The 24,203-nt window shown below is 36.2% G+C and overlaps 1 protein-coding gene across 4 annotated transcripts in view; it reads right to left on the bottom strand.

Moving 5' to 3' along the window:
* Window positions 1-24,203, bottom strand: part of NAALADL2 (N-acetylated alpha-linked acidic dipeptidase like 2) — a 1,187,116-nt gene that overhangs the window by 278,807 nt on the left and 884,106 nt on the right. For 3 of the 4 annotated variants that reach the window (XM_038583938.1, XM_038583935.1, XM_038583937.1), the window contains 3 exons: window positions 18,662-18,754; window positions 15,595-15,800; window positions 12,814-12,933 (listed from right to left, as the gene is read on the bottom strand). In XM_038583938.1, coding sequence (XP_038439866.1) covers window positions 12,814-12,933; window positions 15,595-15,800; window positions 18,662-18,754 — 419 coding nt within the window. The remainder of the gene's footprint in view (window positions 1-12,813; window positions 12,934-15,594; window positions 15,801-18,661; window positions 18,755-24,203) is intronic. The other variant, XM_038583936.1, reaches the window with a different exon arrangement.

Below are 24,203 nucleotides of genomic sequence, written 5' to 3'. Positions count from 1 at the left end.
TCTAACATATAAAGTACAGCTTAGAGATCTGGAGCTGGAAGGTCTATAGATAGTGAACAATAAACCTGAAAGTTAACAACCCAGAAACTAATTGCAGGCCCCCAGGTACATTACAACTAGACAAACAAACACAAATAAATAGAGGACGCACTCACAAGTGAATGTCCCTATAAATAACTGCCCGTAAAAATGTTGAGTCCCCCCTCACCACACCTATGCAACGCTTGAGCGCCTTAAGATGATCCATCCTATTTGACAATTCTTCCATAGGCTGCATTGAAATGATTTCTCTGCTCCTTGGAGACATACAGAAAACTGCTATCACGGCCTTCAGGGGTAGTGTGGTTTCAGGGTGAAAATAGCTTGATTTCTTCTGCTGTTCGATTTTATGTTATCACCCTGGTCTTAAAATTCTAATTTTCCTACTAAAAAAATACAGTTAACAGTGGTTACTGTGGAGAGATTAGTGTCAAATTATAGGATGCTTAAGGCTATGAATTTGCAGGTGAAATTCCAGATCAAAGGGAAGGGATAATCAGCGCCTTCGAGTCTTATCAACACTGTGGGTTGAGGTGTGTTTCAGAAAAAGTGAACGCGGATTGTCGATCTTGCCCTTTGAAAAAAATCCATTTTCAAAGTGAAGGGATTGAATATTCATTTTAGCTTCTGTAAAATTCCAACCTAAAAGGGTGCATACGGGGTTTGGTTAAAACAGCATTTCCTTGACTGTTTTCACCAGATGAATGTAGGAGAAAAGTTCTAGAACCAAACAAGCTTGGGAAAGACTGCATGTTCTATTTACCTCTGGATCTTTGCCATGCGTAAGACGCACACCGAAGGCTCTACTTAGTACATCTCTCACAACACACACTGGGAAAGACTAGTTTACAGCAAGATTCATTATCATGTTTATGTGTTCAACCTTTCCTTTAACATTATTACACCAAGTTCCTTTTGCTTCAGAGAACACCTTTTTTAGCGAAGCATTGATTTCATTTATTTTTACCAAGAGCCTATTGAGATTTCTCATTTTAGATTGTTTTCTGAAAGTCATTTAAATCACATATATTTTAAGACCTACAAAATGATGATTTCATATACATATATGTGGCGAAATGATCATCCAGGTCAAGATAATTAACATATCCATCAGCTCACATAGTGAACGTAGGTAACTGTGTGTGTGTGTGTGTGTGTGTGTGTGTGTGTGTGTAGAATGCCTCAGATCTACCCTAAAACCTAATACAAAACTGTATTATCAACTATAGTCACCATGCTGTACATAGTTCAGTTCCTTTTTTTTTTTTTTTTGCATTTAGATATCCAACCTTCCCAGCACCATTTATTTTATTTTATTTTTTTAAACATTTACTTATTTATTCATGAGAGACACAGAGAGAGAGGCAGAGACACAGGCAGAGGGAGAAACAGGCTCCATGCGGGGAGCCCGACACGGGACTCAATCCCAGAATGCTCAACTGCTGAGCCACCCAGGGAACCCCAGAGCAACACTTATTTAAAAGTATGTTCCTGATACCCTGTCAATAATTAGCTGACCATATATGTGTGGTTTATGTCCATATTCTCTGTTCTGGTCCACTGGCCTATGTGCCTGTTTTTATGCCAGCATCACTGTTTTCATTAACACAGCTTTGTAAGACAGCTTGAAATCAGAGAGTGCGATACTCTCAGACTTGTTCTTCTTTGGTAGGATTACCTCGGCTCTTTGAGGTCTTTTGTGGCTCCATACAAATTTTAGGACAGTTTTGTCTATTTCTGCGAAAAATGCTATTGGAATTTTGAAAGAGATCGCCTTGAGTCTGTAGGCCACTTTGTAAAAGCATGGACGTTTTTAGTAATGGTAATTCATCTAAACTAAGAACATGAATTATCTTTCCACTTATTTGTGTCTTCTTCCATCCTTTTCATCAATGGCTTAATAGTGTTCAGTGTACAGGTCTTTCACCTCTTTGATTCATGTCATACCTAAGTATTTTACTGTTTTCAGTACTATTGCAAATGGCATTGCTTTTATTAATTTTTTTTTTAAGATTTTATTTATCAGGATGCCTGGGTGGCTCAGTGGTTGAGCATCTGCCTTTAGCTCAGGTCATGACTCCAGGGTCCTGGGATCAAGTCCTGCAACAGGTTCTCCATAGGGAGCCTGCTTCTCCCTCTGCCTATGTATTTGTTTCTGTGTCTCTCATGAATGAATAAATAAAATATTTGAAAAAAGATATTTATTTATTTGAGAGAGAGAGACCGTGAACACAAAAAGGGAGCCTGCTTCTCCCTGCTGAGCAGGGAGCCTGACCCAGGGCTGGATCCCTTCCGGATCTCCACGATCATGACCTGAGCTGAAGGCAGATGTTTTAACTCACTGAGTTGCTTTTAAATTTATCTTTCAGATAATTCATTGTTGGTATACAGAAACAAATTATTTTTTTAATGAACCAAATGAGCCATTCGAATACAAAATATCAATATAAGTACAAAATTGCTTGGTTAGAATGCTACTTAAAAACAGAACAAACAAGCAAAGGAGTCATAATTTATACAACTTCCTTGGGGTAAGCACATGCCAATAGAAACTAAAATTATCTCAGTAATTGTATTTGAAAAGGTGTGTTTGTTTGTATTTTTAAGTAGACTCCACGCTCAGCATGGAGCCCAACGCAGGGTCAAAGCTCATGACCCTGAGATTAAGACCTGAGATCAAGAATCACTTGCTTAACCGACTGAGTGACTCTTGATGACCCAGGTGCTGCTGAAAAGGTGGGTCGTTTAAGGCATGAAATCACATCTGTTTAACTTATTTTCATTACTCATAATAAAAATTTTAGATAAAATGTCGTCCATCGTAAGGACAAAGCATTACTACTGTAATCGCTATATAGATAATTAACTGATGACATCAGTGGTAGGTTTTTAACCAAAATATATTAAAGATCAGGAGGGGAAAGAGGACAATTAACTCATCAGACCTAAGTTTCATTGTTTTAACTGGTACACTCTATTATATTGCAATAATGATGCTGTGTAGGTGAAAGTTGTACCCAGCCGGCCAGCAAGGGTGATTCACTAACTTCCCCTGAGTAAATGGCCATTCTATTGAGTTCTGTAGGGTCTGGTGTCTAATATACCAACCCAAAAGTCACAGACTAACACTAACTCAGCTAAAGCCACTTAAGAACATGATATTCATTTCTTGATGCATGAATGCATTCACACTATACCTGTTAATATTTCAATATCTCTAATTTAATTGTCTGCACTACTCTTTGGCTAGGTCATCCAAATACTTAAACCATCTGCTTTCTAAAATTCGGGGTTTTACCCAGCATCTAAGGCTTCCCTTGATATCTAGATTCAGATAGAAAAGGGATTTATAAATTGCCAGCATATACTGAACAGAAAACCTTGTAAAACAATAATAAACTGGAGGGATTGCTGGGTTTTAACACAAAGAAAAGTATTGTAAACCTAGGAGATAGATGAACCTGCCAATAGACTCACAATGTTAAATGTGAGACTTTATGGAAGTGGTAAATTAGGGTAAGATAGGATTTTAAATCAGTTTATTAGTGTTTATGGTCACTTCTGTCAGCTACTGGTAGTGGAAGCAGCGGAAAGGAAGATAAATTAAGTAGAATTAAGCAGAATCCACGGAAAAGGGGTGTAATTTAGTGTGAGCAAGAAAAAAACGGAGAATTTCTCCCCTTAAAAAAACTAAAGAGAGAAACTATCAAGGATAGAACCAAATCCACAAACAAAAACTATGCCATGCATCATGAGAGACAAGTCAGTGGAGAACGTCTCAAAGTCCATTCTACGCTTGTGTTTTATAGCATGGAGAGCAGACTTCAAGCTTTGTTTCCGTACTCTCTTAAAATTCTCAACAAAAGAGAGAGAACGAGAAAAGACATTCTACTGCCATCCCTTTTGCACGCTTACCACGCCGCATCTTTGTCAATATTAGAGACTCAGGTGTGTCCTCCGGAAATGTCCAGGACAAAACCCAGCCAGCCAATGTGACCATATTGGGAGGGAGAACCTTTGACAAGGTCATTAGGGTTAAATAAGAACATAAGGATGGAGCCCCAGTCTAAGAGGACCGGTGTCCTTATAAGAGGTTGAAGAGTCTCCGGGAATGAGCGTGCATGGGGAAGACCACGGGGAGGCACTGTGAGAGGGCAGCTCTCTGCAAGCCGAGGACAGAGGCCCTAGGACAAAACGTATCCTCTCTGGATCTTCGCTTGGACTTCCAGCCTCCAGAAGTGTAAGGGAATACATTTCTGTTCTCTAAACCACCCGGTCTGCGGTACTCTGTTATGGGGGCCCAGGAGACTGGGGCCAGTGATTTTAATTGCACAGTGTATACAAATAAAATCAAGGGGGGGGGGAAGCATTTTATTTAATGACTCTGTTATTTGAAATTCAGGCTTCTAGAGACTCAAACGTTTCAACCAATTACCTGCTGGGGCTACAACGTCTCCTACATCTTGTTTCTAGCCCTAGAACAATACCCTTCCCACAAGAGAAGAAGATCTGAGGCAGAGCAGAGTTGCACTTGGTTTGAGCAAGGACATGGAAACGCGCATCAGTTGTGGGCACTGAAAAGAGGCGCTGGTAGTTCCCTAGAAGGGCAGTTCCTTGATGTGATCCAAGTATGGAGCTTTGACAAGACAGACTTAAATTTCCTCAAGATTCTGAGTGCACTCCACCTTTCTGCCACTGTTGTAGAATGATGATTCTGGATTTAACCAACTTCCTTGCCTCTTTCCTCTGAGTTCCAGGAGAGCACCTACCACCCTCACCCCTATATTTTACCATATTTATGCATGTCTGAAGTTCATAGTAAAGTCCTAAATTCCTGGGCCAACATGGACATTTCATCTAGTAATTGTGGTCTCTACGACCCCCACAGCAATGCCATGCACAGTTCGGTTCTTTATAAATATTTATCACATTGCAGAGCTCTGCAACAGACTGGGGGTGTTCATAAGGAGGTAATATCGTATGTAGTCTGGTTCTGGACTCAAGGCGTGAATGAATGCAGTTGAATTAAAATATATGTACTATATTTCCTGGTGGGTAGTTCTTGGTACTAAAAAAATAAAATGTGGAAACTTTTTACAAAAACACTATAAAAGTAAAAAAAAAAATTATATATATATATATATATATATATATATATATATATATATATCTGCTGCTGTTTTTCAGAGACTTAAAAAAAAAATAACACTGTCTATCCTGTAGACTGTTTCATAATATTGAGGCAATCCTTTGGTTTGGATCAGGTTTGCCAGTGTCTGGCAGGTGCTTCAAAAGTGACATTTAAGAAGAATATAGCTAGATTGACTACTTTCATATGTACGAACACTTCAGGCTTTCCCGAAATAACCTCTTAGAAACTTCCTCACTATTTACTTGAGACTTACAGAGCACTGACTAATATATGTATGGTCAAATTCTGTTTTTCTAAAGGCAAAATCAATACCTTCTGTGAACTATGAAATATGATTTCAAAAAATAAATGTGAGGGATCCCTGGGTGGCTCAGCAGTTAAGCATCTGCCTTTGGCCCAGGGCGTGATCCTGGGGACCCGGGACTGAGTCCCATGTCGGGCTCCCTGCATGGAGCCTGCTTCTCCCTCTGCCTCTCTCTCTTTCTGTGTCTCTCATGAATAAATAAAATCTTTAAAAAATAACAAAAATAAATGTGAAACAGCAGTGTAATACACAGAGGGATGTGTGGGTTTGTATTGCAACCTAATATTTAAAATTATTATGTAGGGAGAAATCTTATTTTATCTTGAGTTTCATAACTGACTTTGCGTGGAGGTGGTTGCATTTCATTAATGACGAGGGCATTGACCTGTGTATCCTTTATTGTACATTTAGGGACCAATAGGAATTGTTTTCAAGAAAGAGTTTTCTTCTAAAAAAGTGGATCTTGTGAAGATCATTTACTCTTGCCTCATTTAGGGGCCTGGGTACTCCACACCTGTAGAATATTATACCATCCATAGTGTTTGTATATATATATATATATATATATATATATATATATATATATATATATATGAATATTCACTATATATATACACTATATATATACACACAGAGTGGAGAGAGAGAGAGAGAAGGGGTAGTAAGGGCTCGAATGTTTGTGAATGAGAGGATAATGAAGGTTTATAATGTGCCTTCAATATCACTACTAAACGAAGTTCACCATGTTTTATATAAAATACTGGAACAATAAATACCATTTAGGAGATTTCAGTGAGATTAATATGTAAGATGTGTTGCGACCAGGAAGAGAGCGAAATATCAAGCCACAGACTAGAAGAGGAATTCACAATATATGATATATGACCAATAAAAAAACTGGAATTGCGCATATATAAAGAACTCTTACATATGGGTTAGACAATGATGAACAATTATCTTTTTTTTTTTCAAAAAGGAAAATACTTAAGTGATCCTTTACGATATCCACACGATTAATCATCAAAGAAATTCAGATTAACACCCAGAAAGACATACTCACATACATCAATGCGTTGCTACAGGGCAACTATATTCACACATTGCTGGTGGTCCTATAATCAATACTTTGGGAAATGTTTTGGCAGTGTCTATTAGAGCTGATCATGTGTCTACCCTGTGACCTAGTGATTTCATTTCTAGATAAATACCTAAGAAAAATGAGTGTGCCCATTCTACCAACACCATAAGAATAATTATAGCAACTATATTCATTTTAACTAAAAACTAGAAATAATCATCCAAATCCAAATGACCACCGACCATGGAGTAAAAAGTAGGAAATTCACACCAGAATCTCATATAGTACTATGTAGATGAGATTTTAAAATTTAACCAAATTTAAAATATTTTACTGGATCTTACCAAAAATTCTTAGTTTTCTGTAATTGACATACTTCTTTGATGTCCACAATGCACATATTAACATTACCGTTATAAGCTGAAAAAGTTATTTCACTGTATTTTTGCATAGCAAAATGCAAAAGAAAAATAAATATTAATAGAAAGTTAACATTTTTTGCGAAGGAAATAGGTAATTTATATTTTAAAAAAACATATTCATTTACAAAATGGGGATTTTAAGAAAAATATTTTTTTTTTTAGTTTTTTGAATTGAGTTTTTTTTAAGTTTTTTTTTGAATTGAGATTTTTAATTCTAAAACTTACAAGCTAATTTAAGTGACAATGATTTTTTTTTTTGGTAAAATTATTGGTAGCACAAAAGAAGCAGAAATGTAGATACAAAATATTAACAAAACTAACAGAAAGAAATCAACCACGTAAAGCCTTAGTTCTTGCCTCTTATTTACCATTCAGTGGGCACCTCACTGGTGAGTTATTACTCCTTTCAGAGACAAAATGAATTTATTAGTTATCACTGCTATAATTTTTAAAATTTCACTATTTTTTAGGTTTTTTTTCAAGCTATAGTGAACATTTCCAAGTAAACACCAAAGAAGAAAGAGCGGTAGAATTAACTCACAAGTTCCTATTACCGAGCTTTGGTAATCATCTGTTTTCATTATTCTCCAGGTAATTTTTTTTTTCAGGTAATATTTTTTTAAGGACACTCTTTCATGAATTTTAAGAAAAACTTATAGTCATTAAGCAGTTCTGAATCTTCGAAAGATTTTATCCTCTCCACTCAGGATAATTTAATTCAAATTTAGTAGAATAGTTTCAGGGAATTCTTTCCTTAATGTCAGTGCTTTTATCTCTCTTTGTTTCAAAATCAAAGTTAGAGTACCAAGCTGAAGGAAGAGCTCCAGAGGTACTGCATTCATCAAAGACATGGGCTGACTTGTTATCCTTGTCACCTAGATGTTGTAAAACTACTGACACGGGTCACAACATAGACATATTTAAATTTTTTTTAATTTAAATTCAATTTAGTTAACACATACTGTATCATTAGCTTCAGGGGTAGAATTTAGTGACTTATCAGTTGCATACAACACCCAGTGCTCATTCCATCACGTGCCCTCCTTAATGCCCACCTTCCAGTTACCCCGTCCCCCACTAACCTCCCCTCCAGCGACCCTCCGTTTGTTTGCTATAGCTAAGAGTGTCTTATGGCTTGCCTCCTTCTCTGATTTTGTCTTATTTTATTTTTCCTTCCTGTCGTCCATGTTCATCTGTTTCTTAAATTCCACATATGAGTGAGATCATATGGTATTTCTTTCTCTGACTTATTTTATTTAGCATAAAACCCTCTAGTTCCATCCATGTCATTATAAATGGCAAAATTTCATTATTTTTGATGGCTAAGTAATATTCTTTTGTATATATATGTATATATATGTATATTTGTGTGTGTGTGTGTGTGTACATATATATATAACACATCTTCTCTATCCATTCATCTGTAGATATACATCTGGGCTCCTTCCATAGTTTGGCTGCTGTGGACACTATCACTATCAACATTGGGGTACCTGGGCCTCTTTGAATCACTATTTTTGTATTCTTTGGATAAATACCTAGTAGTGCAAGTGCTGGGTCATAAGGGAGTTCTGTGGTTAACTTTCTGAGGAACCCCCACACTGTTTTCCAGAGTGGCTGCTCCAGTTTGCATTCCCACCAACAGTGCAAGAGGGCTCCCTTTTCAAGATGGACATATTTTAAAAATCATTATGCTAAAGAAGAGAAGCCACACAGAAAGGCCTATATACCGAAGGATTCCGTTGTTCATGCTATTCTGAAAGACAAAACCATTTTGGCCCAAGTCAGATCAGTCTTTGTCAGGAGCTAGGAATGAAGAGAGGAGACTGAATGCAAAGGGCTCTGATGGGACTTTTGGGGATGGAAATACTGTATATCTTGATTGTGCTGGTGTTTACATGTTTGTACACATTTGTCAAATTTCATCATCCTAGATACATAGGAAGGGAGAATTTGAGGGGCGCCTGGGTGGCTTAGTCGGTTAAGCATACAACTCTTGGTTTCAGCTCAGGTCCTGACCTCAAGGTCATGGGATCAAGTCCCACAGCAGGCTCTGCACTCAGTGGGGAGCCGGCTTAAGATTCTTTCTCCTTCTCCTTCTGCCCCTCCCCTTGCTTGCACACACTGTCTCTCTCTCTTAAATAAATACATCTCTTTTTTTATTTTTTTTAAAGATTTTATTTATTTATTCATGAGAGACAGAGAGAGAGAGAGAGAGAGAGAGAGGCAGAGACATAGGAAGAGGGGAAAGCAGGCTCCCTGCAGGGAGCCTGATGTGGGACTTGACCCCAGGACCCCGGGATCATGCCCTGAGCCAAAGGCAGACGCTTAACCACTAAGCCACCCAGGCATCCCAATACATCTTTAAAAAAAAAGGGGGGGGGGGTGGATTTTACTTTATGTAAACTATTATTGTAATTCATCCAGTAAGTCTAACTGAAACAAAAATAATAGCATACTAAGGTCTAATGGACCAAGGACAATGAAACTATCACCCTCCTTAATAGAGATAACACATTATTAATGAAATTTAAATGTCTCTGGTATTTGATTTAGGGTGACCATTTCACAGTTTTGTTTTTTATCAAGCTTATAATCCATTAAAATATCCTATATCTGTCTAGATTTTTAAAATAAATGCAGTACTTTGTATTAATCTTTAAAGATTCCATCTGACATATTTAATTCCATGACATGAACGTAGAGAGGTATTTCTGATTCTGTACATGGTTATACAAGAGTATATTGTGTATGATCTTATGTCATCCACAATTCAGTCAGCATGCTTTATAAAAAAAACATTGTTCTTTGTAGAAAAATCATTTTTAATTTGTTTTTGTTTGGTTGTTTGGTTTAGAATAGATAATATGAAACATGTATTTGTATATGGTAAGATCTAAGTAAGCTGATGAACTACAAAGTCCTGAAGACTGATAAAGCGCTTTGCAAGTTAAGTTATATATATTCTGTTATAATTAGTTCCTTTAAAAAAAGACATGTATTTATTTGAGAGAGAGAGAGAGAGAGAGAGACTGGGGTGAGGGGCAGAGGGGGAGAGAGAGAATCTCAAGTATACTCCCTGCTGAGCATGGAGCCTGATGAAGGCCTTGATTCCACAGCCCTGAGACTGTGACCTGAGCCGAAATCAAGAGTCAGATGCTTAACCGACTTGAGCCACCCAGACGCTCCAGTTCCTTTTATTTTTTGAAAGGATCATTTTCAATCTTTCTTTTTTGAAATGCCACTAGTGTTGAATTATTTTAAGTTATATAAATTACTGTGAGGTTTTGTTTCTTTCAATTCTCTTCATCTTTCTATTTTTACGTGTCCTTATATATTTTAAAGAAAAGTGGCATTAAATTATTATATGTAAATCTGTCTTAAATTTCCATATTTACTTGTTTTGTGTTAATAAAACTCAATACAGACAGTTAAGTAATACTCATTTTTTTTAAATTTTATTTATTCATGATAAAGAGAGAGAGATAGACAGAGACACACAGAGAGGCAGAGACACAGGCAGAGGGAGAAGCAGGCTCCATGCAGGAGCCCGACATGGGACTCGATCCTGGGATTCCAGGTTAACGCCCTGGGTGAAACACAGGCACTAAACTACTGAGCCACCCAGGGATCCCCATTATACTCATTTTTTTAAATTGCATATACTGGGATGCTTGGGGGTGCTCAGTGGTTGAGCATCTCCCTTCATCTTGGGTCGTGACCCCAGGGTCCTGGGATCGAGTCCCACATCGGGCTCCCCGCAGGAAGCCTGCTTCTCCCTCTGTGTGTGTCTCTGCCTCTCTCTCTATGTCTCTCATGAATAAATAAATAAAATCTTTAAAAAATTAAAAAATAAAATAAAAATTGAATATGCTTTTGTTTGAATTTGTGATAATCCTACCTTTCTAATTTGTCCTATAGTCAACATACATAGGCTCTCTCTCAATTGAAAGGAAATTTTCTTTGAATAAATTGGAATTTATATACCAATTCTCAAATTAGTATAGAAACATTTTCAACCATAGAACAAAAGTTTTCTCCCCCAAACAGATAAGAAGGTACATCTTCCATGTCACTATCCATTATTGAGAAACCATGTCATACTTTTAGATAATTAGGCTTAAATTCTAGTATTTTGCAGTTCTGTTATAAGATGTGCAAAGGTATTCTAAAAGCAGTATATTCTCAGACATTTCTATAGATAGATATTTCTATAGATTTGACAGTCCTTATTAGTTTGTTATTTCTATTTGCTTATGAGTCTCACCGATTCCATATCTTCCGAGGTTCTCAAAATACCAATATTGTAACATATGAGACAGAAAAGAAATTTTCAACTGACCCTCCCCAGTTGCCAGATACTTGAACTCACACTTTCTTCCTGGACACTCACTTGTACAGAAATAGCTTAACTTCCTAACAGAGACATGTGCAGCTGAGTTTCTTCTGAGTTTTTTCCAGGCAGGTACGAGTCACAGAATGCAAAGCAGTATAAAGCACCTGAGGAAGTCACTTACAGACCTGCATATAATTTAGGACACGCACAGTGGGGTTTGGCTGTTCTCAAATGTACGGATTTATCTATTTCATCTCTCATAATATCTTCTTTATTATACTACATATGGAAATGTCAATGAAAACTATTAAACTAGAAAATGCTTTATGAAAGTCATAAAATGTTAGTTTGCATTACATTTCAATCAGGCATTATGGCTAAACTAAAGCACCGTTCATTATCCCTCTCTTTTTCTAGCTCAGTTTCTAGGATACTCACTGGAAACTCTGTGGGCATCTAAAAGGTCATTTCTAATATATACCAGTAACCCTTCGGGTTGGGAAGAAACCACCCCCCAGGGCTGGTAATATTACTTTCCTTCTGAGAAATAACACACACCATTTCATCTGTAGGGTAAGTCATAAAAAGAATGTAAAAATAAAAGCACAGAATCAGCTAATCAACAGGAAAGATGTTCTGAAAAATTCTTTGAAAGGGTCCAGAAGTGACTAATTTTTTAAAAGATTTTCTGTACGTAGGTATGTGTGTATGTATGTTTTTGGGGGGCGGGTAGTGAGTGAGCTCGAGTGGGGGGAGGGGCAGAGGGAGAGAATTTCCAGCAGACTCTGTGCTGAGGGCAGAGCCTGATGCTGGGATTACCTCAGGACCCTGACATCATGACCTGAGCAGAAATCAAGAATTAAAATGCTTAACCCAGGTGCCCCCAGAGTGACTAAATTTTTCTTAAAAAACAAAACAAACAAACAAACAAAAACTCTAGTGAGACATTATCACAAACTACGTAATTTATTTCAAGTTATTCTATAGGAAAATGCATGCTATCCCTTTCCATAAGCATTTTTCAAATACTATTTTCTAGCTATCTTGGAATTAGTTACCACTATATTCTAGAGACTGGACACAGATCACAGATCCTGCTTTTAGGGGGCCTAGGGTGTTGTTGAAAGGATAGGGCAGGTCTCAAATTTGCTCAAAACATGAATGAAGGGGAAGAAATCTAAAAATAGCCACGTTTACCACAAAATGTCAAGATTAACAGAATTGGGAACTTGAGAGCTAACTTCAAGTTTTAAGAAATAAATTGACATTTTTACATAGTTCTCTGTTAAATGTAAAAATCTATAACTATCACCATAGTGAGTGCAGAATGTAAGAAACTGGCTAAAGGAATATTGATAAAAATATAAACAATAGATCATTTCTTAAAAACTTAGATGGCTTTGTGCATATTAAAAAAAATAAGTGAAAACATCAGGACATGGCAAATTACAGAGAATTAGATGAAAAAGTAGTTCATCTTACCTCTATTACCAGTTGCCGAAGAGATGGTGAAGCCATGGAATGCAGACTTGAGTTACCCCTTATGGGACTATGGAGACTAACGTAAGCCACAGCATTTCTCTGCAGAACCTTCTTGAAATCCTGAAACCGCACCAAACCAAAACAAACCAAAAAGCTCCATAAGTAAAAGTAACACATTTTACGTTGTCAGTGATGTGTTGAACTGTAAACACTCCCTACTTAAAATCATTACATTACACAACTACTCTTTTTAAAAAAAAAATTGTAGTGTGTTAGAGTGTACCAAGGTCCCGAAAGGATTTTGAATAAAGGGGATAAGGAGTTACATATCACACATGACAAAATAGTTTTAAGCATGTTCCTGCTTAAAAAAAAAAGTCAGATCTTAGAAGAAAATGTTCTTCCATGGCTCACATAGAATAAGCTTCAACCAGAGAGTGCAGAATGGAAAGTCTGCTCTAGCCTCAGCACTTAATTTTATAGCTACTGAATCAGAGAAGAGACATGGGTAAACTACTTCAGCGATTAATCAAAGTAGGCCTTTCCTTTGAGACAATGAGCTACGCTTTACATGAAGTAGCTCTTTATCCTGAGCAAAATGTGGCATAATACACCTTTGTCCCTGAACATATTACTGGAAATAAAACCCGATGCATTTTATGCACATGAGTAGCATAAAATGATTTCCGCAGACTAGTTTTTCTACTTGCTGCTGAGCCCTGTCCCCCAAAACTGAAGACCACTGAGGCTATTATTAAGGTGCCACTGTCAAATCCCCCACTTTTTGCACAGATATTTAATAATGACTAATCGTCATGGTGACAATTCCATAGAAAACACCTAAAAAACCCTGTCCTACTTCATGTTTTAGGAACTTAGCTTTCTTCCTCCAACACTAGGAGTCAGGAGACTGTAAGAGCCAGCCTCCCTAGCAAACCAGTATGTGACCCTTATTTTAAGTTGAAAATTCAGCTACCTCTCTGTAAGATTCATTTAATAAATATTTTAAATGAATGGGATTGATGAAAATATAATTGTCCACATACATGCAAGGCCACATTGATTCAGTTTACAGGCAATGATGCTCGATGTTTAAAAAAATTCAAAGACTTTTTGCAATGCACTCCCCCTTGCATGGCTCAGGATGTATGTTAGGAACGACTAATGTTGGACAAGCCTACTCTGAGAACATAGCTTAGAAATATGCATGTTAATTTAGGATGATATAAATTCAATGTGAAAGTCACTAGATAGATATGGAGAAGGCCGTATGATATAATGGAATACATTTTTGGAATTTAAAAAGGTTCTTTAAGAACTTTTTTAAAAATGTAACTTACTGTTGCAAGAAACTAAAATAATTGTTTTATGATGAAAAAAATTCTGAAATACTAAAATCAGCTCAGAACACAAATATATTTTCCAAATTGTTTTTTAACTTGTTTATGTCTTTGAAGTAAGTAATTTGGATTAAAAGTCTGAGAGGTTGGTTCAGCTCTTACATTTTCCATCGTACTAAAAATTTGTCAATTTAAAGACCTTCTTTCAGCAATAGAATTTATTCATTTGATTTAGTTCTCTTGAAAATGGAACAGATATTCACACAACTAATTTGAGGATAGAAAAATAATCTAATTTACAATATGTATATCTTGATAAATTCTACACTAAAGTTTTTCCATTTTTAAGACTTCTTTTTCTTCAAATTAAAAAGACACTTGCTATTTTCTTTTGTATCATTTTGATATTTTCTTTGAAGTCAATGGATATTTTAACTTTCTTTTTGAGTACCTAAATAAAAAAATGAAATAGGAGAATTTCTTATTAGATATTTAAGTTTGTCTGTTTTTTCCTCCAAAGCTGAGTTTGTAAATAAATTAGAACATCAAATAGTTTTATTTTCCTAGGGAAAACTATAGATTTTTCCTACACTTCTCTACTAGCCTTCTTTAAAAAAAAAATCATAAATAGAATATCTAAGAGCTTTACAATGTTCTCATTGTTTTTAATACGGCATCAATCCAATTATCAGTTGTCATATCCCATTAAAAATACGATGTACCTGCGAAACTCAGACCTATCAAAAGCATTTGAAACTTAGAGGTACCAGTGGCATTCTTCTAGCTATGACGCAATGCATTCTAGACTTCATTTGGACAAAGCCTTCCTAAGGCAGTTTAGGTAGGCCGGTCGGTTAATAGATTTGTGGGAAAGAAGGAACAGAGAGAGAGAGATGTAAGAATAGAAGGAGGATGGGGTGGAGGAAGGGAGGAGAAAGGGAAAAAGAAAGGAGACCCCTATTTTGAAGCCAATCTACATACCGTGTAGCTACGGTATGAGGCGAAGGTAGTAGATATTTAACATAGGAGACTGTTTCCTAATTCTAGATCATTGCCAGAAAGTCAAAAAAAAAAAGAAAAGATAAGAAAAGAAAAGTGATTGTATGCATCAGCTCATCTTTTCTTGTCCAGTACCTGTCAAGCTCGTCTGAGGAGAAACACACTAAGTAGGAAAATGCAATCGTGGGTCCACGACTCTGATGAGTCTGTTGGTCTGGGAGCAACAAGATAAGATTGTTGCCGAGCACACACAATCCACTGTGTTCTAATTCCCCCTCCTTTTTTATGGGGGATCTTAGCAAGTTAGCAGATGGGACAACTTTGCTGCAAGGTACATTCTTATCCCTGGCTTCCACGGCTGTACTGTGTCAACTTTAGTCGAAAAGAGAGAGCGAGCGAGAGCACGGGAGCGAGAGAAGCATAATGATCAGCGTGCATTTACCTCTCCCCATTCATATGAGCCAATATTGCCAAAAGCTGTTCCTCCCCATGAACAGAAAACGATTGTGCGGTGTGGCCTCCACCCTTTCTTGACTCCTAACATCAAGGCCCGGATGAAAGCTGTGATTACGGCCGTGCTGCTAGCCCATTCTTGTCCGTAAGAACTGGGCGCCGTGTGATGCTGGCTGCCAACTATGATGTAGCGGTCTGCAAAGAGAAGGAAACGAGGGCCATTAAAACAAAATATAGACCTCAACAATGAATTTAATGACATTTACATAATCCTATCGCACAACTGAGCCACAGTTATGTAAAACTGTCCTAATAATTAAGACCTACTTTAACATTTTTCACCCAACTGTCTTGGTTCACACATCTGTGTATATCAAAGCAGAGGCAGCTGCTGGACTCAATTATGATTCCAAAGCTTAGACCCATATTACTGTCCTTTGCAACATGCATATTAATTAAGGAAGGATACAAATATGCCACAGTGAAACCTTTATCTAACATTTTTCCAGGATCGTAGTGGGAAGTGCCCTGTAAACAATGTGTGTATGCTCAGTAAATATTAATGAACTATTAATACATGTGACGGGGAGCAGTTATTCAGTAGCTGTAAATATCAAACAATGTGGTAGTCATATATGGATTTTGAAATAAATGAAGTATTTAGGGAATTAATTACAGCCTCCAACTCAGAGTTTTAGCTCCTCTGGTTTCTCTGAAGGAAAAAAAAAAATCAACATCAACAGTCATCCAAGTACTGTAAAAGTTTTCTTTTCACATGTTTCATAGAACATACAAAATCCATCAGATACAACATAAAGAGACTGACTATTGTCAATAATAAGGCGGAATAAAAGCAAATCTCCAGAGTTTCCTCTGATTTTGCTGCCACTAAGTGTTACTGGTATAGAATTCCATTTATTTCATCAAGTGCTCCCACACCTCCGGGTAAAAAGATTTCTACCCCGAGTGCCATTTTACTCAGAGATGTCCTGTAGCTCAATGGTGCAGACACTGAAGCCAGCCTGCTCGGGTTTGGACACAGGATATTCAATTTACGAGGTGGGTGACCTTGGAAAATTTATCTCAGCTCTTTATGCCTTAATTTCTTACATAAAAAAATGGAAATACAGGGACGCCTGGGTGGCTCAGTGGTTGAGCATCTGCCTCTGGCTCAGGGCGTGACCCCAGGGTCCTGGGATCGAGTCCCTCGTCGGGCTCCCTGCATGGAGCCTGATTCTCCCTCTGCCTGTGTCTCTGCCTCTCTCTCTGTGCCTCTCATGAATAAATAAATAAAATCTTTAAAAAAATAAAAATGGAAATACAAATAAAACATACATCATTCAGTTACTTTGAGTTGTAAGTGACTTACTATATGTGTAAGGCACTTGGGGCAGTGTCTGACACATAGCAAGTACTACCTGTATGTGGAAGGAATGAATTACTCCTTTACCTCATGGCGCCAAAAAGCCATTTGATGGGAAATCGTTGCATGAAGTTATTTCAGTTTTCCATACTGATTTTAAAAGCAGCGATGGATTTGATCTGCCAACATTTTATCAAAATTTAATTAATGATATAAAGAGAGTGGTTGCAAATGTTGAAACACAGGGAATTTATTTACCCACCTCCCAGATATGTGTGAAAGTTGTGCTTGGGATTATCTGTATTCTAGATAAACCATATCCAAAAGCCTTAATGATCGTTTCTAATTTTCAGAGTCATTAAATAAGAAAATCATGTGAGTGAACAGCCAATATTTTTGCGTAGAATTCAAATAAACAGAATTTGAGAAGCTTTGTCTATTACACACTGAAGAATACTACTGGTAAATTGATTTTAAGAAACTGATTTTTTTTTTCCTATATTGAATTTCAGTTAGGAAAGTTATTTTACCCTAAAGCGAGTTTTGTATAATTTGGTTTTTCTACAAAAACTAGCACATGTAGCAATGATGATAAATATTTCTGGTGCTTCAATTAGAGATTCTTACGATGGAAATTTGTTGAAATAGTTGAAATGCAACTATGACAATTTCCAAATCCATTCATACCTTGCATTTAAAGACATTAAAATCAGAGGTTGTTCAACATTGCTACTGGAAAGAAATTAGAGGAAATATGAACCTTCCGTAAATATTTTAAGAGTTGGCTGGCAGGAAACTTGGAGAGATGTAAAACCTGATCTCAAAACTCTCCGGGTTATCAATCATGGGGCAATTTGACTGAAGTTGTGGAGAAAAACAATTCCCCAGGGAGAACTTGAGTAAATATCCCAACCAAATCAACAGAAGTGGCACAAGTTTGTGCCACTTTCTAGAACGCTACGTGGCTCAACCTCAGTGTATTCGAAGTGTTGCTATTACTCTCTTCATTAATACATGTATTCGTTAGTTTTACTTTTTTAGCCTACATGATGTTATCTGAAGACGCCATGGACATCCCAATGTGAGGTGTAAAATTATTTAAAGTTCAGCTAGGGGACCATTTCCATCAGCATCTTCAAAACCTAAAGCCACGCAGACGTGAGGCCGAACTGTCAGTACACCACGGGCCAGACACAGAACATAGGTTAACCCTGAAAGATTCATTTTTGGAGATAAACATGTTTACTTTAAAAAAAAAAGAAAGAAAAAGACATCACAAAACTTTTTTTTTTTTTTTTTTTTTTTCCCTAAAAGGTCCTCTCTTGTTAAAAATCAAAAACTCCAGTGGTTATGGTACGGTGACGAAAGAACAAACAGACAAAAAACCCACGCTGGTTTGGGTAGCTTTTCTTCATAAGGAACATGCCAATTTAACGAGTCTAAACTCTTTTCTCATTTTGGTTTCTTTTTTTCCCCCCTTACACTCTCTATTTAGATTTATTTTTGAAGAAAGTAAGAAAGAGAATAAAGACCTACTTCTTGGTTTCATACTGACTGACTCACTCTTCGAGCGGTATGAACGAGCTACAGCTACAGTGGGGCATTTAATGATGCTCTTACATTGTTACAGAGCGTTTTCTTGTGACGGTTTAATAGCTTGTTAATACATTACAGAATCTGTACCCCTCCTTACCTGGAGATGTCAAGCCCTTTAAATATCCAATAACATTAGTAATTGTTTTGAATTTCGTAACTGTCTGAACTTGCATGTTGACAATTCTTTCATCTGAAAAAAAAATTATAAGATATTTGCTTTTCTATATCCTCTTGTTGTTTCTTAAAACATTCACCTTAATTTATCGAATGTCGTTATCACAAGAATTCCAAAACAATTGAAAATTTCTAGAAAATCAAAGCTACACCTTCCGGCAAGTACCTACCGAATCCTTCTGTGTAGACTCTATTTTAGGTACTTGTTATACAATGAGGATCAGGCTACAGTTGCTCATAGAACCGCAGTGCAGAGCTATAAAGAGGCAATTTGAGACTCCACATTCAGAGCTGCAGTGAAGTTCAACATGAGAGCACACAGAAGACCTCGGGGAGATGTGGACAACTCACACTTTAAAAAATATGGATCAGATAAAAATATTTCCAAAGAAATTTAAGTGCTTTTCTAGCTTCAGAAAAAGAACATGTGGAAGCTAATTTAATCTTTCCTGCGTGATTCATTATTACGTTATCACATGGAAAACTGTAAACCAGCAATACAGAAATTAAGAGTAAGGATTTCTAAAGCTATACATATTTTTTTGCAGTCTTCATTTTCATCCGTGTTGGTTGGTTTCTCACTTTTATTCTAAATCTCCACCGAGTTGCTCTGCCTCTTTGAGTGCTTGTATTCGTGCCTGATACTCAAAAATTTCAACAACAAATAAGACAAAGACACCACGATCAGGAGACACTTCAGTCACAGTCCTGGAGCCATCTTTGAAGGCCTTTGGGGGTGACGGGTATTAATCATGTACTTGATGGATCCTGGGAAGTCTTGGGGTAGGAGGTTCAAGGGAAGCTAGGAGGTTCTTCTGGGGGGTTGCGGATGGCAATTAGGATGCAGATAATGTGGGACATCTGGTTGGCTCAGTGGTTGACCATCTGCTTTCAGCTCAGGGCGTGATCCTGGGGTCCTGGGATCGAGTCCCACATGGGGCTCCCCGCAGGGAGCCTGCTTCTCCCTCTGTCTGTGTCTCTGCCTCTCTCTGTGTCTCTCATGAATAAATAAGTGAAATCTTAAAAAAAAAAAAAAAAAAAAACAAAAAAAACAAGCAAGCAAGCAAGCAGGTAATGCCAAGTAGCCAGGCTCTACTGACAGGCCTTCAAATGCCACTTTTTTCTACTGGTTGAAAATTGTTTAATAATAATAATTGTCTTGTTTCCTTTCATGTACCCTTTCTGGGAATGCAAATGGGAAATCAATATACTGAGTTTATTAAAATTAAAACTAAAACAAGAGTAAAGATTCCCTGAGAGAATGTCTGAGCACCTCAGATATGAGAAATGGAAATTTGCATAAGAGCCCGAGTATTGTGGTTTTTAGCTTAGGTGCTATGCACTTTTGTTTGTTTTAAATTAATATACTTTTTTTTTTAATAGCAGTTTCAGATTTACAGGAAAATAGATTGGAAAGTACAAAGTTGTCAAATATCCAGTCTCTCTCCCCCACTCCTATTAACATTTATTATTTGGGTGATCTAGTGATTATCATTGATAAGCCAACATTAATACATAATTGTTAACCGAAGTCCACGGTTTACATGAGGGCTCACCCTTTGTGTAACCCGTACTATGGATATTGACCACGTATAAGGGAAAGTATCCAAGCTTACAGGATCAAGCAGAGGAGTTTCACTGCCCTACAAACCTCCTGTGCTCTACCTTTTCATCCTTCCCCTACTCACTCCTTATTGAACCACTGATCTTTTAAATTTCTCCATAGTTTTCCTTTTTCTAGAACATTATATAGTTGGACTCATATGGTTGTTTTTTTGTTTTGTTTTGTTTTTAGGGTTTATTTGGGGGGGGTGAACGCGGGGGTGAGGGGCACAGGGAGAGGGAGGAGTGAATCTCAAGCACATGCCCACTGAGCATGGAGTCCTGCACTGCTGGAGCTCACCCCCCTGAGATCATGCCTGGAGCCAAAATCAAGAGTGGGCTGCTTAACTGCCAAGCCACCCAGGCACCCGTCGTATATTTGTTTTTAACGTTTATTTCCCTTCTCTACTTTTGTTCCAAAGAGTTCAGATAAGTGAACTTCAGGCAAGTGACTCATTACTTTAGAGTTTTCTAAAAATCTATTTTTAAAATAGATTTTTTCCAGCTTATTTTTGAGTTAGACATGGATGAAAAAATATTCTCTGGTTTTATAAGATTCTTTTGTTTTCCTCATTTAGAAGTGAGAAAACCTCACAAGATTTGGAAACCTGCAACATAGGGCTTAGAATATTACCTTGCATTAATATAGTTTCTTACAAATTATAGTAGACATTTTCCCATGTACACGCGAGGTCTCATTGGATCTCACTGATTCTTGAAACAACCAAGTGAAATGGGTTCTATTATCTTTATTGAATAAGGCACATGGGGCAGGCCAGGGACTCAAACCAAGGTAAATATAATAATCATATAAATAACATTTTTAGCTAACAATAAAGTCTCTCCCCCTCTAAGACTCTATTTCTTTCATTATGAGATATTCTTCGTATGTATATACAAGAATCAAAACTAATACAACATACTATGATGATCCACATCTAGTTTTCACATATTATTTTACTATATTTCCTTCATTCATATCATTTTTCAGTAATGAATACGATCCCGCAGACTTGGTTATAACCCTAAGGTAAATGCTAATCATTTCAGGTTTTGTTATATAGATTTAGATAGATTGGTAGGTTGATAAGTAGGTAGATATAGGTAGACATGAGCATAGGCACATTAGAAATAAACATACTCCATTATTATATAAGCTTTGATATTTGACAGATATTATTTACCCCCTTTTTTTCCCCACTCAGCATTACGTTTTTCTAACTTTCCATGAATGTAAATGGAGATCTGGTTCATTCATTTAAACTGCTAAGTAGTATTTGGTTGTAAAGTCAATTCCAGCTTATGCTCTAGCTCCGTTACTGAGATCTAGGAGGTTATTTCCACATTTTCAACATTACAGTGTGGCAAAGAGATTTTTTTCTTTACATTTCTTTTTGCACATGTGCCATTGTTTTCTCCAATTAGATAACTAGAAGTAGTGGGTTATAATATATGTGTATCTTCCACTAATATAAAATGTGTTTATTCCACTAATATATATGTATCTTCGACTAATATCTTCAACTAATGTATGGAGAAATTGCTTATCATATTTTTTTTTTTTTACTTTTGACAATATGATGGGTACAAAACTCTTCTTATTGCTTTAATTTGCATTTCCCTGGTTACTAGTGAGGTCCATAAATTTTATATATTTTATGTCCAGGTTTTTCATTCATATTCTTTGACATATTCCTTTGAGTTTATCATTTTGGGTATTTTTGTGGGGCTCTTTTATTTTGACTATTATTCTCTTATGAGTTATATGTATTACATATACTTTTCAGTCTGTGGTTTACATTTTCTAGATACTTATTATATTTTAAATATTAATATGGTGAAAACAATAATATTTCAATATTCTCCTTGAGTACTTGTGGGATTTTTATGTTTTGTTGTTTTTACTTTTTTAAGAAACACTATTTTCTAATGTCACAAAATGTTTTCCAAGTATTTTAAAACTGAATTTTCAAATTTGTGTTTTTAATCTAGTCAGACTACATTGTGAAGTAGGTATTCAATATTACCTCTGTGTTGGGATGGTCAGTTGTTCACACATACTTTATTAAAGACATTTGAGGATTGCATTCGGGATGAGTTAAATTAATGAACTCATTTGAGGAGTGTCTTCTGTCCATAAACATTGTATGTCTCTCTATTTCAGTTGTTTTTCAGGTCTTTTTAACAAAGTTTTATATTCTGCTCCAGAAAAGGATTGCACAACCATTATTAATTTATTTTTATGATGTTCCTACTACGACAACAATATATAATATTTATAACTTTTTCTATCATGTATAAGCACACTATTTAATTTCTCACCTTGGTCTTACAATGAGTCTTCTTGCTAACCTCTGGAGATTGTAATAGTTGATCTATAGAGTTTTTATTTTTGTTAGTTTCAATTTAGGAAATGGCTCACTAGAAAAAGAGAGCTTTGTTTACTTCTTTCAAATTTTATGACTTTCAACTATCATTCTTATCATCCTGTCTAGGGCTGCTAGTGTTATACAGAATAAAAGCATTGAAAGCAGGATTCCCTGGTCCTTCCTTTGTGCTTTTCATTTTTAAAAGAATGTTTCTTGGATCTTACTTTTAAAAAGAAACAAGTGATATTTGCTATAGGTTCCTGGAAAATTCCCTTTCAGATTAAGGAAGAACACTTCTGTTCCTACTTTGCAAAGAGATTTTGTCATAAACAGATGTTGAATCATCTTTTGAGATAATTGAAGGCTTTTCATTTTACTGTGCTAAAAAATGCATATGTTCCTGGACAAAATTCTACTTAGTCATGATATGCTTTCTGTAATTGGCTACTAATGTTTTTAGGATGTTTTCATAAATAAGAGATTGGCTGACAATTTTACTTATCATTTGTCCTTGTCTTGTTTTGGGATCTGGATTATACAACCTCACAAATGTTTAGGGATATTTGCTTCTTTTCCTGGATTTTTCTAAGAGTTTACAGGTAGCACAGGGATTATCCATTTTACAAAGAAGTGCCAGGATTCATACATAAACTATTGAGTTCTCATATTTTGTATGTGGGGTGAGGAAGCAGAGTATATTCTCATTTAATGTATTTTTTCATTTAATTAACATTTTCAAATAAATATTCATGGTTATAAATTCATTCAGATATTTAACATGTTTATTGCTTCTAGTTATTTGCATTTAGTTGTTCACTATATTCTTGTGCTTCCAAAAAAAGGAAAGAAAAAAAAAAAGAAAATCACTCTGTATATCTATTTTTGTCCGCTTTTCTAACATTAACGCATTCTTGTCTTTTTTTTTTCTTTACCAGTTTTGCTAGAAGTATCTAAGTTATTAGTATTTTCAAATGGGATTCGTAGTTCCTCATTATAAATTATTTTTTCACTTCAATATTATATTCTATGCTTACCATTACCTTTGTTCAATTTTATTTGGATGCATTTAAGGTTACAGATTTTTTATATAGATTTAGTATGCTGTTGAAATTAATATATTAATTTCAGCATATGGTCTTTTTATCTTACATTCCAAATTTTAAATTTTTTTACTATTATTCATTATTTTTCAAACACTATTCTTAGTTTGCAAGTTATTTTTTTTAAAGATTCATTTATTTATTTTGAGATAAAAAGAGAGAGCGGGGGAAAGAGTGAGAGGGAGAGAAAGAGAGAGAATCAAGCAGACTCCCTGATGAGGCAGGGCTTGATTCCACAAGAGCCTGAGATCATGACCTGAGCCAAACCCAAGTCAGTCACTCAACTGACTGAGCCGTCCAGGCACCACCCATCATTCTTTCTGTAATATATATGATGCATTAGTTCAAATAATTTTAAAGTATTCAAATAGAAGGTGTGTGCTACTATTGACAT

Source organism: Canis lupus, chromosome 34, assembly GCF_011100685.1.
Source record: "Canis lupus familiaris isolate Mischka breed German Shepherd chromosome 34, alternate assembly UU_Cfam_GSD_1.0, whole genome shotgun sequence".
Classification (NCBI taxonomy): Eukaryota; Metazoa; Chordata; class Mammalia; order Carnivora; family Canidae; genus Canis; species Canis lupus.
The sequence above is the reverse complement of the archived record's forward strand: the minus strand, read 5'-3'. Positions and strand labels throughout refer to the sequence as shown.